General features: G+C 37.0%; 1 protein-coding gene across 1 annotated transcript in view; it reads right to left on the bottom strand.

The window, feature by feature from the left end:
* Snd1 (staphylococcal nuclease and tudor domain containing 1) overlaps nucleotides 1-18,373 on the bottom strand; it is a 411,985-nt gene that overhangs the window by 213,494 nt on the left and 180,118 nt on the right. The window contains exon 12 of the mRNA XM_015488306.2: nucleotides 12,043-12,143. Within this exon, the coding sequence (XP_015343792.2) occupies nucleotides 12,043-12,143 (101 nt within the window). The remainder of the gene's footprint in view (nucleotides 1-12,042; nucleotides 12,144-18,373) is intronic.

Genomic DNA, 18,373 nt, shown 5'->3' with positions numbered 1-18,373 from the left:
TGTGATGGTTTATAAATCACAATTTTAACACAATAGAAGTGCACATTCAAGAAACAGTCTGCTGAACCTCAATTTATATGTAAGCAGAAGAATCAGAAATCCAAAGGTTCCATGAAAAACCCACATTGAAATCTTGTAGAAGGCAGTGCCAAGTTCCTTTACAAAACTCATGCTCTAAACATCGTAGGTTCTACCATACACATTCACCTCTAAGGTCCCAATATTTGCTAATTCCCTCCAAGTTCTATTTGTTTCCTTGTTTTAAACATAATTTAACAGAAGGCATGAAAATTCATAAAGCTATCAGGGTAGAGAGGCTCACTCTAAAAGCTTCCCATTCTCTAAAGCTCTAAGTAGTAGCCCCATGCCTAAACACCACCTCAAAAACTCATGCAGAAAACAGCCAGCTCACTAACCAGAGCAAGCAAACTAGGTGAGTGGCTAGCATACCTCTTGGACTGACAAGTATCCAATACACTGTTTTTATTAAAAAATAAGACTGTGTGGCTGGGCATAGTGGTGTGCACCCATAATCCCAGCTATTCGGCTGGAGGCTAGCCACAACAACATAAAAAGAGATGGGGATGTAACTCAGTGTACAGCATACCGAATGGTAAATGTGTGTGAAGATTCTTGAAACATTAAGAATGACTCATGACTAGCCATTACTTCTACCTTTATGCAAGTTCTTATCAATCATTACTTCCTTATATACACTAAATAGTTACGGGGAAATGGATGGGATTTAGCCATCGCAACAAATGAGAAAGTAAAAGAAGAGATAAATCCAAACCAAAGTACCTGACAATGGAACCAAAAAAAGGACTAGACCAAAATCCAAACCATAGCCCAATGGGGCATTTTGTTTGTTTTTTGATTAAACTTTGGGCAACATACTAAGTTAATGATTAGATCAGCCTGGAAATGAGAGGCACTATCAGAGGTTGAAAGCCTAGCCTGGGGGGAAGTGATAAATAAAAGAATGGAATATAAAATAGGAAAGGAAAAAAAATCTGAATGAGAAAATTCTAAGGGAAAAGTAATAGAGATTGGAGAGAAGTGACAACCAGATCTGAAATGAGGACAACCAGATCTTCATCATTTGGGTGAAGAGGCTCGGGAATCATGTAAGCACTTGGTTGTTATATGAACCATTTTCAGTGCATTGCCATATTTAATCTTCACAACAGTCGTATGAGGTGAACTATGAGAATCTCTAATTTACTAAAAATGAACTAAGGTTCAGGATTACATAGCTATCTAATAGAGTTGAGGTTTTGCCTCAGGTCTATTCATTCCCAAAGTTTACTTTTAGAAAATATGCATAGAATCTTAAGATCCAACAACAAATTGCCATGGATTTCATCTCAACACTATGTCTCAAGGGGTCAAAGGTTTTCTGTTTGTTCCTAAATTAAATTCTTTAAAAAGGAGAAGACCCCAAATAATCAGTGTTATATTAGCATGATGAAATAATGGGAAATATTCCCTATTTTTGCCCTTTTGGAAAATGTTACTATAGTTTCTATTACTTTTTAAAAGATCACTCAGTATGAACTGGAGCAAATCTCTTTTAAGCAGCATCACAACTGGGAAATAGAAAAATCTATAAAAACTCCTTTCCTATTTCCCTTTACACTTTTTACTGTGCTGACCACAGGAATTGTAAAAAGAAAGGAGCTGAGAAATGACATATAAAGGACCCAGAAGTTTTGCTCATTAGCAACCATGTCAAATGTCCCTTCTCCTTATCACATCAATTGCACTATCCAAAGAAATAAATAAAGAATGCTTGCAGGAGGTCAGAATGGCAAACTGAGAACTGTGTCCACGTGCCATGCCTTACAAGGTCCCACTGAAATAAGGAAAAGACAGATATGGAAAAGCCCTAACCATGGTGGAAAAGAAGAAAGTGTGTTAATAGTCAGATTCTGAAAGACAGAAAGTAGATGAGGTGACAATGGTGAAGAAATGGCAGCAGGAACCTAAAGAAGTAAGAAGACTCCAAGGCCTTTATTAGCAAATACAAAGCACCACACAGAGTGGACTTTTAAGGACATCATGTAACAATCAATTAGGAACTACACCGAGAAGGGCTCTGCAGGCCAGCCAGGCCCTCCCTCTGATGTCCACAGAGTAGCTAAGGGCAGAGGGTTCTGACCCTTGGCAAAAACCCAAGAAATACTACATTATGAACAAGTAAAGTAGATATGCCTGCTATTCTATACTTGTATGGATGGCTCACAAAACCTGAGTTTCTCACAGAAAACCTGAAACAAATAGGGTAGTGGGAAAAAATAGGGTTTCAGTTAGACCACATAAATCCCATGGAACTTTTAGGCCCAGGGACTTGCACATACAGTGGATTTCCTACTGGCAAAGTGGCTGTAAGCCTGGGGCCCTCTTATTTCCTCCCCTTTTGAGATGAGGGACCATGGGGCTTTAGCTTCTAATAGAGGCCAATTTTATCAAAACATAAAATCTGACCCAGGGGTTTGACCTTCTTCATTAATCCATTATTTTAATACTAGAGGACAAGTTTTCACATCTTTTCCAACTATACTTACAGCCTGTCACAGGTCAGCAATAACACAGAGGAAAGCATAAACACTCTTGACGGTACTAAAGAAGTTACAGCTTACATGAAAGGAAGTTACTGCCACAGGTTTCTCAATTTTGATTTACAGATTTAAAAAAAAATCTTTCATATACTGCTAAAGCTCTCCTTTAAATATGAGAAAGCACAGTCCTTATTGTTTCTGTTCTTGAGAATATCATTTTTAAATCAACATGACTTCAACTTTATACCAATGCTATTTCCCAAACAATCAATGCCACAGCAGATAATTCACATCACCAAAATGTGTGTTTTGGTAAAGCAGACAGTAGGTGATGAACCAAAGAACCTTGGATAGACACTGTGGCCTTAAGCAAAAGCAGAAGCCAGAGCATTTGCAGCAGCTTCTAGCACATCATAGCCCATTCCTGGAGACTCTTGCAGCACAGTCAGGCTCTCCATAGGAGCCCCTTCACCTGGACCATTTTAGTGGGGTCTGTGATCCATGTGATCCATGTGCTCAAGGCCTTGGTGTTCAGACACCCTCCAAGAAAGCTGGCCTCTGGTACAACCTCCTTTCCAGATGGAGATGGCCTGGGGAAGCAGCCCTACGTTCCGGCAGAGTTACACCATCATCCTAACCCAACTTTTATGCAGCCTGGACCTTCTTCATTAGAATAAATAAAGGTTCACAAAAATATTTTGGGGAACACAATAAACAAAGAACATTTAATCAAAGAGGAAAATTTCAGACAATAGAAGTGGATATTATTTCTTTTAATTTTAAATAATATTTGCAGAAATACTAAAGAAAATACTATATAAACTAAAAAGAAGTTGCTATTAAAATAGAACAATTAAAGGACAAAATTTAAGTAGGTGCTGAAATTTAAGAAAATAAAAAGAGCTAGATTAATAAAAATCTTAGATTAATAGTCTGTAAATTTTTTTCATTCACATTTTTAACTGGTGTATTATAATTATACATAATAGTGGGCCTCATTACATAGTGAACATGCACATGATATAATAATATAATTTGGTCTGTTTATAAATTTCATGAGGGTGGAAATCATTACAGTTCTGGAATCAGTGATATATTCATAATGCCTAACAGTGCTTGTATAAACCAAGCATTCTCTAAGATTTTGATAAAAAGGGAATGAGGTATAGCTGAGTGATAAATCACTGGCCCAGCATATGCAAGTCCCTGAGTTTGATCCCCAGCATCATCCCACCAAAACAATAAAAAATGAATTAATGAGTAATTAAATGAATAAGTGAGATGAATGAATAAGAGAGGGGGAATGAGTAAAAATAATATGCCCAATTAGCTGTCCAAGCAAGAAACCTGTAAGATTTAGTTGAAGACATCTCTTTGAATATAAAATGAATGCAAAGGTTTTAAGCAAAAGATACACTACTAGTAAAATGACTATAACAAAGAACAGGGACCATGTTTGTGGCACATGCCTATAATCCCAGCAGCTTGGGAGGCTGAGGCAGAAGATCACAGGTTCAAAGAAGCCAGCCTCAGCAATTCAGCAAGCAGCTGTAAGCAACCTAGTGAGACCCTGCTTGAAATAAAAAATAAAAAGGGCTGGATATGTGGCTTGGTGGCTAAGTGACCCTGGGTAAGAGTAACAGGAAAATTTTTTTAAAAAAATTTTTGGAGAAGATATAAATGTTCAAATTAAAATTAAGAAGATGTACTAGGTATGCAGCAGGAAAATAAGACACACCTAGAAACAATTTGATAAAATGTCTAAAAACCAAAGTTATGTGGAAAATTGCAAACTTGTTAGAAACCTGGGGGAGAGGGGAAGCTACACTTAAAGAAATGAAAATTGGATTTCTCATAAGCACTGATGAAACAATAGAAGACAATGACTTCAGAGTTCTCAGGGAAAAAACCTAATTTTGAAGGTAGAATTTTATAACAAAACTAACAATCAGGAATATAACCAAGCCGGGTGTGGTGGCCAAAGGTTCAGGAAGCGGAGGCAGGAGGAGCACAAGATCAAAGCCAGCCTCAGCACTTAATGACACCCTGTCTCAAAATAATGAAAACAGGCTGGGGATGTGGCTCAGTGGTTAAGTAACTCTGAGTTCAATTCCTGGTACCGCCATAGCCAAGCTGGGCATGGTAGCATACCTGTAATACCAGTAACTTATGAGACAGGAGGATTACAAGTTTGAAGCCAGCCTCAGCAACTCAGTGAGATTCTGTCTCAAACTGAAAAATAAAAAGGGCTGGAGAAACAGCTTAGTGGTAGAATGCTTGCCTAGTATGTGTGAGGCACTGGGTTTGATTCCCAGCATTGAAAAGAAGAGGAAGAAGACAATGAAGATGACATTTTTAAACACGTAGGAATTCAGAAAGTTTATTGCTTGCATGGGAACAATGAAGATTCTTCAGTAAAATAAAAAAATATTGTAAAAAGAATGACCTAAGTGATTGTTGCACTTAAGGTAATATGAAAAGGAAAAAAAAGAAAATTAATTTTAAATTTCTTGGAGGATTTAGTATCATAGATTTTTTTTCTATAGGTTTAATCACTATCATACTTCTTAGTTTAATACATTCATTATAATATCTAATATAATTAGATATTATAACATATATTAGATATTATAACACCTATGGAGGGGCAGAATTAAATTTTTAGAATGAATTTATAGACAAAGCTTAGAAGATAATTATGGTTACAGAAGAGAAATGCAATAAATGGTATATATCTTGATAATATAAAAAATTAAGCTTTTAAAATAGGAGAAAGGAGGAAGGAAGAAAGCTCAAATGTTCTGATGTCCTTACCATTCAGAATAGGAAGCACATAGTTAACCAGAAACAGATTAATTAAACATTATAAAGTTTACTGTTGGTTAAACTAAAATAATATAACAAAATTGAGGGCTCTAGAGTGAAAGTTATAGTACAAATATGTAAAACTATTTATCTGTCATATAAGATAGTAAGCAGATACTGCTTAAAGCTGAAAACTTAATAAGTTCTAACAGAGTTGATTTTGTGTGTGAGTGGTGCTGGGGACTAAACCCAAGGCCTCACACATGCTAGGCAAGCACTCTACCACTGAGAACAGTGGTCAATTTAGAAGGATATAATAACAAACCAAAGAAGTCAAAAACAGAAACTGTCCTGAAGTTAGTGTTCAGGCTGCCATCTGCTTAGGCCTTGAAGGAAGGCACCGTAAGGGTGCCTATGGGTACCAGAATCAGTATCAGAACCACGGCAATTTGTTGATTCCCAAGGCTCCTCCACCCTGAAAGAATCAAGGACTATGTGGAGGAAAAGGACAGATGGGCTTCAGTGAGTGGTCATTTGAGCATTTCATTTAGTCTCCTGACGGTTTAATTTCTGAACGATCTAAAAATAAAATTGTAAGAAGGATTAGTTTTCATTTATATTTTAACCCATTTCTAAATGGTAAAATCTCTGTAAAAGTCCCTGGCAAAACCTGAACAGGAATGAAACTCTGGAGGCTGAGAGTGTGGCACAGAGTTAGGGCATATTGCCTGGCATGCATGAGGCCCTTGATTTGATCTCCAGCACTGTGGGGGGAGGGGGGAGTGGATATGGATCTTCTATGCACTGATTAAATCAAGTCATTTGTGTTTCTTAGAGCAAAAATGACATTCTGTAAGTGGCAAAGTCAGTGAATATCTACAAGAACATCTGAGGTTCCCAGCCCTAGAATCAAGAAATGCTAATAATGAAATGCAAGCAAGGACACCCTAAACATGTAGAACTGTTTCTTGTTTTGTTCACCACTGTATTTTCAGTGCCCATATGGGCCTAGACCCTCAATGATCTAGACTGACACTTGTACTTGTAATCTGAAACCAATAGTTTTAAGAAATAAGACTTGGCAGCATGAGGTTTCTATAGATAGACAGCCACAAAATATCTGAACAAAAGTGACAGATTTGTCTGAAACTCAACAGTATTTTCCTGACTCCAATACTGAATACTCCAGTACTGAATCAATAGCCAACCTCCTTCTTACAATGCTTTATGGGACAAGTCTCTTCAAATGATTGCTATACTTGAACTAGCAGATAGGCCCAGTTATTCAACTACTTCCTTTTAAAGTATTGTAACCACTTACTGCCACAGATGCTTCTGATGTCCTTCGAGTTGTGGACAGGTATATGTCCACTACTCAACATAAGAAGAATAGCATAAGCACATAAATCAAACCTAAGCTACTCTTTTAAATGCAAGTGGGTTAGTTAACAGTTTGTTTCTATTCTCAAAAAAAGTTAAAGGAAGATAAAGGAAAAGGAAAAGAAAAATGACAAGGCAAAGTAAGACAACAAAATCTTATTCTGATATATCCTTTTCCTAACAAGGGAGTTTAAAAAAACAAAACAAAAAATACCCACCTTGCCAAAAAAAGAACCAAACAGCACCAACATATTGATTAAATATAATAATGTATAAGTGCTAAATCTGTGGAAAAATGGTTAGCTATCATCCACATTCTAATATCTGGCCAAGTCACTGGCACTCATGGTGTCACCATTCTCTAAAGTGAAGAAAGACAAGCTTCAGGATTTTGGCGGTCTCTCTGGGTAAGAAGATAAGGAAAACAGACTCAAAAAGTTACGTTCTTCCTAATTGCAGCTTAAAAACCATTCTAGTAGTATATTTTAAAATTTGAAAATTCTGAGATAGATTTGGCTGAAAGGAGAAAGCTTCAAAGCTATGGAACACAAGCCAAAAGCTGGGAATTAGATGGCACTTGTTCCCATTGTGACTGACGGGGGGGAATTAAAACAGGCCTACTCTAGCAGAATAAGGATGAGAGGTAACCCAATGATTCAGTCACAACTGGAACTACTGGATAAAAGTACCCACTGAAATCAGAACCCCAGACAAAGCAAAAGCAAAGGAAGTTTTTTTCCTTGAAAGGTTAAAAGTCTGGTTCATATGAATATAATAAAGTCAAGTGTCTCTAGGAAGAATCCAGAGACACAGAAAGGAAGTTCATAAACATGGTGTTCAATCTGCTGGGTGACAATCATCAGGCAAAGAGGTCACCTCAGATGTTCCAAGCCCCACAAAATTTTGGACAGTAGTTGAGACAGCAAGGCCCCATACTCATACAGGCATCAAGGTTAGGGCAGCAGCTACCCATGGATCAATAAAGAAGGGCTGCAGGAGTCAAACTGGGAAAACCAGTAGAGTGAAACTGTTACCAAAACCAAAATACCTTTCTAAAAGCATGTGATTTTGTGCAGAAAGTAAATGCATTTCCCAACTGTACCTTTTTCATAGTTTCATTTCTGTTCCATTCTTTGAACTTTTCCAAAATAGGCCAAATATGTTGATTCCTACCACTATGAAAACTTCACATCATGTGTGTGTGTGTGTGTGGGGGGTGTGTGTATAGTACTAGGGANGGGGGGGGGGGGGGAGAAATGGCTTAGTGTCACTGTATCTTCTGGATATGTGACAGTTTTCCAGCGATGAAGGTGGGGAGATGGGGATGGAGATATGTTATGTGTGAAGCTTGACTGTAGTTATACTTTGTAGATGCCTTTTTCTAAATGTGAACAAATTTTCCTCTGATGCTTTTTTTCTTTGAAAGACATGAGCAGCAAGTTAATAGATTATATGGGTTTGCCAAATTGGAACGCAAAGTAATTGGGAAGTCCAGCACAGGGAAAGGTCACCCCAGAAAATTTCACTCCTCAAGACGACTCTGGCAAGAACGGAAGAATGAGATTTTAATCACTGCAGCTAATTACATAGAAGACTAAATCACAAGAAGAGTTATTTAAGTGTCTTAAATACAATAAAAAGTAATTAACAGGAAGCGCCATCTTGACAGCTTCATGTCACAAACTGGGCCTAAAAGGATTAAGTAATTCCCAAACCCGGAGCCAGAGAATGAGAAACCACTCAAGGTTTGATCTTTTTATTTTTTATTTAAACTGTTTTGATTAACAGATAACAACTCTTGCCAACTCCACAGTGAAGTTAATCAAGAAAAAAATTTTAATCTACCAGAGGAATGATGAACCTTATTTCCATTGATTCCCCAGAGGGCAGAGATGGGTTCCTGAAGGCAGTGTCACACTAGCAAGGCCCCACAGGGTCCTGAGCCTTGCCTCTCTCCCACTCATCAAGAGGAAACACAGGATTATACTGTGCCCTACTGAGGAGACAGACAATGCACACACTTTGTATGATATACATCTAAAACTCTGCTTTGAAACAGCCCACTGGGAGACATCATCTCATCTGCCCCTTTCTTCTGATTCCTTTAGAATCATCACTTCAGAGGAAGTCTTCCAGTCAGAGAAGTATGCAGATGTGGAAAGCCTGGAGGTTGTGGGACAGGTATGGTATATAAGCCCACAGATTAGTACAGACACCATTTAGACAGGACTTCTTAATTCCACACCATTTCTACAAGTCTGAACAAAGCCTACCCTTCAGAGAAGCTATGTATACTAGAGAAGCTCTCTTAACTAACCCTTCCATTAAATGATCCACACAAATGATACTGGCAGATCCATGTTACAGTTACTGAGAGCCACTCCACCACACCTGTGCCCTTTGTTCCACCCCCCCCAATAAGCCATTTGCTTTATTCCTAGTTTATTTTGGTTGTGTCTGTTATTTTTATTATGTACTTAAATACTGCATTAATCACTGAAACACAGGCGCACAAAAAAACATGTTTACAAAACACTTGCATCCTTATAAAGGTTTAATAAAGACAAATGGCTTTTAAATTGCTGTAAAATAAATAAGAGTGAGACAAACAGGTGAGAGAGATGTAAATTTCAAAAATATAAGGTTTTACAATTAGTGTTTTTGCCAAACAGGAAGTTATGTAGCTCACTAGGATATCAAACAGGTGATCCTTGCCAGCCATAAGTCAGAGATCTGAATACATGTTATTACATTTAAATGAAAATATTTGAGAGATATCTTTAAAAATTTTCTTCCCTACTCAGTTTTTAAAAATAACTAGCCATTAAGTGAGGTAGCTGACTTTTAGCAGATATCCTTATTTACTAAAACCTCATCTTTCAACAATATTATTTTGATTTTAAAAAATAAACTCAGGAAAAAGATTCTTAAAATTTGGGCAAAAATAAATAAATAAATAGAAACTCTAAAGTCAATTTACAATACAAAAAACATGCCCTTAGGTCCACTTGCTGGAGGTGGGTGGCCTACCTTTAATCTCCCCATCCCCCTCAGCTTCCAATAACCAAATAAAAGAGGAAGACAATCAGGTATAGTGTTATAGTACTGATCAGATTTTTAAAAAGAAAGAAAGAGAACCACTAATGAAACACCCAAGGACCCCCTATTATGCTTCATGAAAAGGGACTCTTTGTAGTACAGTTAAGACATTCAACTAATTGAGCTCCTACCATGCACTGGATACTAGGACTATAATAGGGAATAAAGGAGACAAAATTCCCTATTTTCAGGGAGACAATAGTTTAGGGAGGAATGGCTTCAATACTACAGTAAATTTTAATATCCAGAATATACAAAGAACTCAAAAAACTCACAATAAAAAACAAGTAATCCAACTTAAAAATAGGCAAGTGATCTGAACAGGAATTTCTCAAAAGAAGACATCAGACAGCCAAGAAGTACAGGAAAATGCAAATGAAAACCACAAGGAGATATCACCCATCCTAGGAAGACTAGCCATTAACAACAACAACAAAAAAAGTAATAAAAGCTGGTAATAATGGTAAAGAGAGATAACAGGCACTGTTGGTGGGGACGTAAACTAGTACAGTCATTTTATGGAGAACTATACAGAGACTCTTCAAGAACTAAAAATAAATTTACCATAGGATCTAGAAATCTCACTTCTGGGTATATATCCAAAGGAATGAAATCAGCCTATCAAAGAGATACCTTTTACAGGCAAAAGGAATAATATCAGTCAAAGTTAGAACAAATACACTTGAACCCCAAGGTTTCATGCCACAGAGCATACCCTTAACACTATACTGGGAAAAAGGGTTTTAAGTCAGCTGTCACAAATTGTCCTACAAACTTAAGAATCCCTCACATCACACAAAAAAACATTCCCTTGAATATCTGATATTAAGCCATGTGAACTAATTTTCAAAATGTACCTTGGTGGTAACTAAATTAGATAATACATTCCAATAGTGTGTTAAATAAACACTGGCAGAGGCCATCTGCCAAAAATAAACATGTACATTTTTACAGATATAAGACTGTTTTCCCCAGTAATTACATAGGAAGAGCAGTAATCTATGGAGATTACTCCTTGCTTTCGATGATAAAACTTTTACTATAGGGGAATACCAACGTTCCAGCTGTCTCCAGTAGGGAGCATGCATTCAGCTTCTAAGAAGTGGTGAGGAATTGGTAATAGATCGTTATTGTAGGTTACACAGATGGAATAACAACCAAAACCTGTCCTACCGTTTCACATTACAAAAATATTATCTGATTTATCAGAAACCAGCTTCCCACAAAGTCTGTCATCTGTAATGGTGGGAAGGTAATGAGATCAAATGCCTATAATGCACCCCTGGCAAAAATGAAAGCTCTGGTTGTTGTGTGAACATTAACGACATTAATAAATACAGGAGCAGGTACTGGCTAAAAATAGTCATTTCCAAATGTGAAATCAAGATGAGGGGAAAGAGCCTCCTGCTTGATAGGAGAGTTTCTAGGAGCTAAATAGCTACAAGATCCTCATCCTTTCAGAGGCAGTGATGTAGCCTAGATGCATTTCTCCTAATGGCCTTCATTAGACTTCAATAAGACAATCTCTGTTTTGATGAGAAACCTATTCTTTTCTTCCCCTCCACTCTGCCCCCTTAAAAGAAAAGAAAAATACCAGTTTGGTAACAAACAACACTTACGACTGTTAAATAGAGAAGGAAACAATTACCATGCTGGTATATTTTATGCAAAGTAAAAATTACTACTGGGGACTGACTGATTGTTTTAATATTTATTGTGGAAGCATGGCCCAGCAGCCTTCCTCTTTCCCCTGTCAGATACCTCCTCCCTTGAAAGATTCTGTTCATCAACCAGGCTACCAAGAGACCTTGGAATATAACCAGGAGATAGCAAGTTTGGTAGAGACTACAACTCTAGCATCTACTGGTTTTATACCATTATACAAAGAAACATGTCCCATTAACCTCTCCTTTTTTTTCCGAAGACTACAACTTGATTTCATAAACCAATTTTGGACAGTACCTAGGGCCAGCTTGATACTTTACACAGAGCCCAATAAATCTTTAACAACAATAATGAAAGTATATGATTAACTAAGGAGTGATTATAAAGTACTTTACAAATATAAAGTGCTACACAGGCACATAATTATAAACCACTGGGTTAAGCAGAGCCAAAGGAAGGAGAGATCTGATTGATCAGAGAACTCCTAGCTACTTGAGACACAAGCTGGGAATATGCCAGCCAGAACACTCACATTCCTCCAATGGTGACAGTGGCACAGGTCCGTTCTGAAAAGGCAGGAATTGTCTCTGTGGCTGGGCTGGCTGGTCTAATGTAGTCCACTGTCACATTGACCTGGAAATAAAGAATCAAGAAATTAGGGTTAGAAGTCCGTAGCCCAGCTTATTAGTGGCCACAAATGCTTGTACAATGGTGAAAGATCAACTCACACTTTAATTTGATGGATTTAAGATCTTTCAAAAAAAATTTAACAACAACAAAAAAATCTAGATAACAGACTGAAGTATTTGCAAAAGACATATTTCATAAGGGATAGTTATCCAAAATATTCAAAGAACTCTTAAAACTCAACAGTAAGAAAACAACCTGATTAAAAAATGCAAAAGATCTGAATGGCTCACCAAAGATGACATACAGATGACAAGTAAGCATGGGAAAAGATGCTCCATATCATATGTCTTTAGGGAATTGCCAATTTAAGCAATGAAATATCACTACACACTTGTTAGAATGACCAAAATGCAGATCACTGGCAACAAATGTTTTATAAGGATATAAAGCAATAGAAAATCTCATTTACTTCTGGTGGGAATGCAAAATGCAAAATGGTTAGAGCCCCTCAGGAATATAGTTTGGTGGTTTCTCACAAAACTAAGCATACCCTTACTATTCTATCCAGGAATATGGTGCTCCTTGGAAATTCACCCAAAGGAGCTGAAAATTCGTCTATATAAAAATCTGTACAGGGATGTTAACAGTAGTTTTGTTTATAACTTGTCAAATTTACATACATCCAAGATGTTCTCCTATAGATGAATAGATAAATTGTGGTACCTCCAGACAATGGCATATTATCCGGTACTAAAAAGCAATGAGCTACTGAGCCATACATACTCATTGAGGAATCTCATATATTATTACTAAGTAACAGAAGTCAATCTGAAAAAGTTTTCTACAGTATGATTCTAACTATATGACATAGAAAAGAGGAATCTAGTAAGTCAAAAGATCAGTGGTGGGGCTGGGGACATGGCTCAAGTGGTAGCGCACTCTCTTGGCATGCATGGGGTGCTGGGTTCGATCCTCAGCACCACGTAAAAATAAAAGAAAGATGTTGTGTCCACCGAAAACTAAAATATATATATATATATATATATATATATAAATTCTCTCTTAAAAAAAAAAAAGATCAGTGGTAGCTAGGGGATGGGAGAGGGAAGGATAAATGGGTAGAGCACAGGGTATTTTTAGGGCATTGAAACTATTCCCTGTGATACTACAATGGTGAATACATTCTATTATACATTTGTCAAACTCCACAGAAGTTACAATACCAAGCATGAAGCCTATGGACTTGGGGAGATACTGATGCATCAATGTAGGTTCATTAGTACTAACAAATATTCATCTCTGGTGTTGTACACTGTTCATATATGGAGGAAAAGGGCATATGGGAAATCTGTATTTTCTGCTCAATTTTGCTGTAAATGTAAAACTTCTGGAAAAATGGATAAAGTCCATTTTAAAAAAGAAAAAAGTTGAAAAACAAAAGAGGAAAGATGACTGACTATATGAGCACTTGAAACCCCATAGAAATTCTCCTTGACAGAAAAGAGGTCTGCTACATTCCTGCCTGACTTGCAAGACACTATACTAAAGTAGTTCTTCAATCTTTTAGATTGTCATACAACTTTGAAGATCTGCATTTAGATATATGACCTGGCTCCAGGAAAACTACATATAATTTCATAGTGCCATACCTTTTCATGGACCAGATTAAGAACTATTAAGAACAACAGCTGGGCGAAGTGGCTCTGGAGGCGGAGACAGGAGGATCACCAGTTTAAAGCCAGCCTCAACAATAATGAGGCACTAAACAACTCAGTGAGACCCTGTCTCTAAATAAAATACAAAATAAGGCTGGGGATGTGGTTCAGTGTTTAGAGTGCACCTGAGTTCAATCCCTGGTACCAAAGGAGGAGGAGGAGGAGGAGGAGGAGAAAAAAGAGTAGGAGGAGGAAGAGACAAGATGACCATTACAAAGATGCTTAGAATTGTTTCATAGTGTATTAATCAAAACACCACAGCAAATCCAACGGAAGTTTTGGATGGGGGTGGGTTAGGTCAGAACGAACTAGAAGACTGTTTAGGTCTTAAGTTAATAAAGGATGTGTGTACAGATAAGAAGTTAGGGGCATAAAATGGAAAAACTGTTTGCTACTAGTATATACTAAATAAACAGATGTAGACAAAGTAGACAATACTTTTTCCTTATGAAATCTTTTTTAATTTAATATATATTTTTAGATGCAGATGGACACAATATCTTTATTTTATTTATTTACTTTTAATGCGGTGCTGAGGATCAAACCCAGTGGCTCGAACATGCTAGGCAAGAGCTCTACCACTGAGCCACAACCCCAACCCCTCCTTATGAAATATTTTTAAAGATAAACATGAATCAAAAGAAATCAGTATATAGTATTAATAGCAAACATATGGAGTATGCCTTGATGTTTGGCTTGGGTCATAGCCGAGATAGACATACACTGAAGACACACCTGAGAACAAACAGCCTGAGCCTTCATCCAGAATCCTTTTCTAATTCCATCCCACTTCTCACCAATCTGCCTAAAGTTGTGCTACATAAGCATCAAGTTCAGCCACATTGCTCACTTGACCCTTTAAATCCTCGCATGCTATCTTCCTTTTACAAACTTATTTTTAAAATGAACATGGAAGTTTGGGAAAAGGACAATGCTTCAAAATTCCAAGGTCCTACAGTTAGCCTACAGAAGTAAGAAGAGGCCAGAAAAGCAACAGGATTATCAAGTCATGGCAGACACCAAATACAAAATCTTAAGTATGAGCTAAGCAAGGCATGTAAAATATCTCAGGGCCAAATTTAAATAGGGCACAGCCATAGCCTATGGTCCGTCCAATTTGCACATTCAGTGGGAATTTAATAAATATGTGGAGATGAGCAAAGTCCACATATCCTTGTACAATTCATCTAACAAGCTCAAGCCCTCAATTCTATTAGCAGAGGGGGAAAAAATCCTTGTTTGAAAATAAACTAAGTAAATCTCAAGGTGACCCTGCATCTGCCAGTGCCAAGGTATGCACAGGGGCCGACAGCAGCTATCCAGCACAGAAACACCACAGAGAAACATTCGCTCTCTACCCAAAGAAGGCCACATGGGTGGTGGTAGATAGGATGGGTAGTAGACATTAGCATCTGTGTATCTTCCAGGGCAGAAAGTCAATCTGAAATGCCAGCCCCAAACTGTCTTCCAGGGAAATTCATGGGAAAAAACAAAAACAAAACCAAACAAGCAAACAACAAAAAACTCCACTTTAATCTTCAATTAACAAAAGAAACAACAAACACATTCATTGGTCAATTAATTATTCCTTGTATCTAGAGAAAGAGAATTGCAAATAAATCAGAGATTAAAGAGCTCTTTGTGGAGGCAATATTATTAAAGAAAATCTCAAATACAAATGAGGCCCTAAGAAGAGCCCACAGCCAAGATACACACCTGCAGGCAACTATGACAAACCAGGAATTAAAGTCAATGTGTAATTAGCATTTATGTCCCTCTCCTGTGGATTCTGAGATCTGTTCCTCTACCTTGGAGTTTTTCATCACTAGATACTCATCACTGACCTGTCAATCACTTGAAAAAAGCCACAATTTAAACAGTTTCAATTAAAACGGCTGGAGATCTTAGCAATGTCTGTCTGAATAAATGATAACCTGAATTTTAGGCCTGCAGGGAACATTTGAAATGGCATGAGTTAAAAGAGGATAAACTAATTAATACAGATATGGTCCTCCCTTTTTAGTAAAAGATATACCTGAAATGATGTAATCTGCATATATGTGACAAAAAGGCTACTTGATCAATCCAAAGTCTCTTTATAGCCAGGAGAACAAGGAGCCCTAGGCTCTTGCTTGGTTCTATCTGTCACTCTCTTATACATGAGTCATGTAACATCTTGCATCTTAGTTCAGCTTCACCTGAAAAATGAGATCTCCATATTGGATCTTTGTAACATCATTTAAGTCTAGAACTCTAAAAGACATCTTAACCAGACACGGTGTATTATGTTGTACTTTTTTAAACCTTTGTAATTCCCACCTTACATTAATCAATGAGTTGGAACACACAGACTGCAAGCACCATGAGCAGGAAGACCACGTCTTTTATTCATGGAAAGATGTGGCATAGGGTTTGTGAAGTAGTAGCTGGATATGCAGTAAATATTTGTTGCATAATGCACACACATAATAAGGAACTCTTTGAAACATAAAATTTGAAGGACACTTTTGAAATGAGAAGATTAGGTGCTTTAAGGAACACCTGTCAACTTGGTGACCATTCTGTTTTATAAAAGAAAAAAACACATTTATTTCAACTTTGGGTGTAGTGGTGGGGAACGGGGGCAGGAAAAATATTTTGAAACAGTGATGAAGCTCTAATGCTTAATAAAAGCAAGTACCATAAAAAATGAAGCTAGCAAAATATACATAATTTCTCTTTAAATTGTTTCTCAAAGAGGTTCTCAGAGGTTAAAAAAAAAAAAAGTTGTGTAGTAGGCAGTCAGATTCCATCCAATTGTAGGCTGTTCTTTGAAAGCAATTTCACGAACCCTTCGGAGGAACTAATATGGTAACTTAAGACTAAATTTATATCTTAGTCTCTTGTAAGGTCTGATAGCAGTTTAGCATGATCAAACTGCTTTACACTACACATAAGTTCTGAGCATCTAAGAATGTTCTTCATATGAATAGTGAGTAGAAAAATATCAAACTATCAAAGAACTTCACAGAATTTGATGCTGATGATAATGAAATGCCAAAATGTGATCTACCTAAGCACTGAAAATGAGGTAGGGAAAAAACAACCACCTAAACACAATATTTCCAGGTCCCAGCCTGGGTTTAGTTTTAATATAAATAGAGCTGTTATGTGAGGCTGTTTTGCATAATTACCCCATAATCCCACCCATGATTCCACACAGCCAATCATAAATTCACAAAGAACAGTAATAAATACTTTGCCTTTAGAAATAAGCTCTTTTATGACCCCACTCTCATGACAGAATTTTCAGGTAGTTATGAAAAGCCTCTATACACAACTGATACAGAGAAGCCAATGCCATCTGGGCCTAAATCCAAATGATGCTACCTGGAAACAAGAGTAAGTTAAACAAAAGAGTTTACACAGCCCAGATATGCTGGCACAGCCAGCCTGCAGGGTTTGGTTCCCAGCAATCCTACAGAGGTAACTGTGTGAACTTGGAAAAGTTACCTACCATCTCTGTGCTTCCATTTCACATAGTCAACTATGCCCATCTCACTGTGCTAGGAAGAAAAGCATTAATATACATAAGGCATTTAGAACAGGGCATGACTCACAGTGAGCTCGATTCAAGTGCTATTTATTTTTAGATAAGCATGTACTGATTTTCTTAGAACAGTGCCTGGTACAGAGTATATGCTAAATAAGTATATATGAGATAAATAAATAAATACGCCTACACACACATATATGCATAAAAAAGATACATGTTGACTTAAATCATTAGACTCCTGAAATCATTAGGCAGAGAGACTCAATTAAATGTACTTTTCTCCTTAAGGAATCACAGCAAACAAGAATATGTACCTCATACATATTCATCCCAACTTAGAGATAAGTAGGGATTATTTTAAAGAATGACACACTATTTAGTATTTATTTAGATATTTTATGGATTAATTTTGCAGGTACATTTACTGGATATTTTATTTACCAAAGATAATTAAATGGAGTTTTGTGAACCATATCAATTAGTAGGATAACTAGAAATATTTAGGGCAGGATACCTCTGGCTTTATTAAATGAGGAAGACAATGAACAAAGAGAGGCCAAGTTTCCATTTGCTTTGGACTTAATAGGACCTTAAACACATTATACTCCTCAGTATATCCTAAAAATTTGAATGTAAATATTTTTAAAAGTTTGAAACACACATCAATCACCCATTCTCTAGGTAGGCAAGACCTTCAAAATAAATTACTACTGATGAAGCCAGCCTAATGGTCCTATCTCTGGGCATGCTCTCAGCTCAGCTCCCCTAAGTAACTTATTCAGATGCAAGCACCCGGGAAGCTAATCAACTCTCAGGAGATAATGTCAAACTTAACTGCTTCTCCACAAGCATTATATGACAAAAATTTAATGAATCACAAATCATATCTGCACGTACACATTTAAAATAGTAGCATAAAAAATAAAAATGGGTGAAATTTATTTTAATCCTATTTCTTATATATTTCAAAATTTGCAAATTCT

This window comes from Marmota marmota, unplaced genomic scaffold (assembly GCF_001458135.2).
Source record: "Marmota marmota marmota unplaced genomic scaffold, marMar, whole genome shotgun sequence".
In the NCBI taxonomy this organism is placed as follows: Eukaryota; Metazoa; Chordata; class Mammalia; order Rodentia; family Sciuridae; genus Marmota; species Marmota marmota.
The sequence above is the reverse complement of the archived record's forward strand: the minus strand, read 5'-3'. Positions and strand labels throughout refer to the sequence as shown.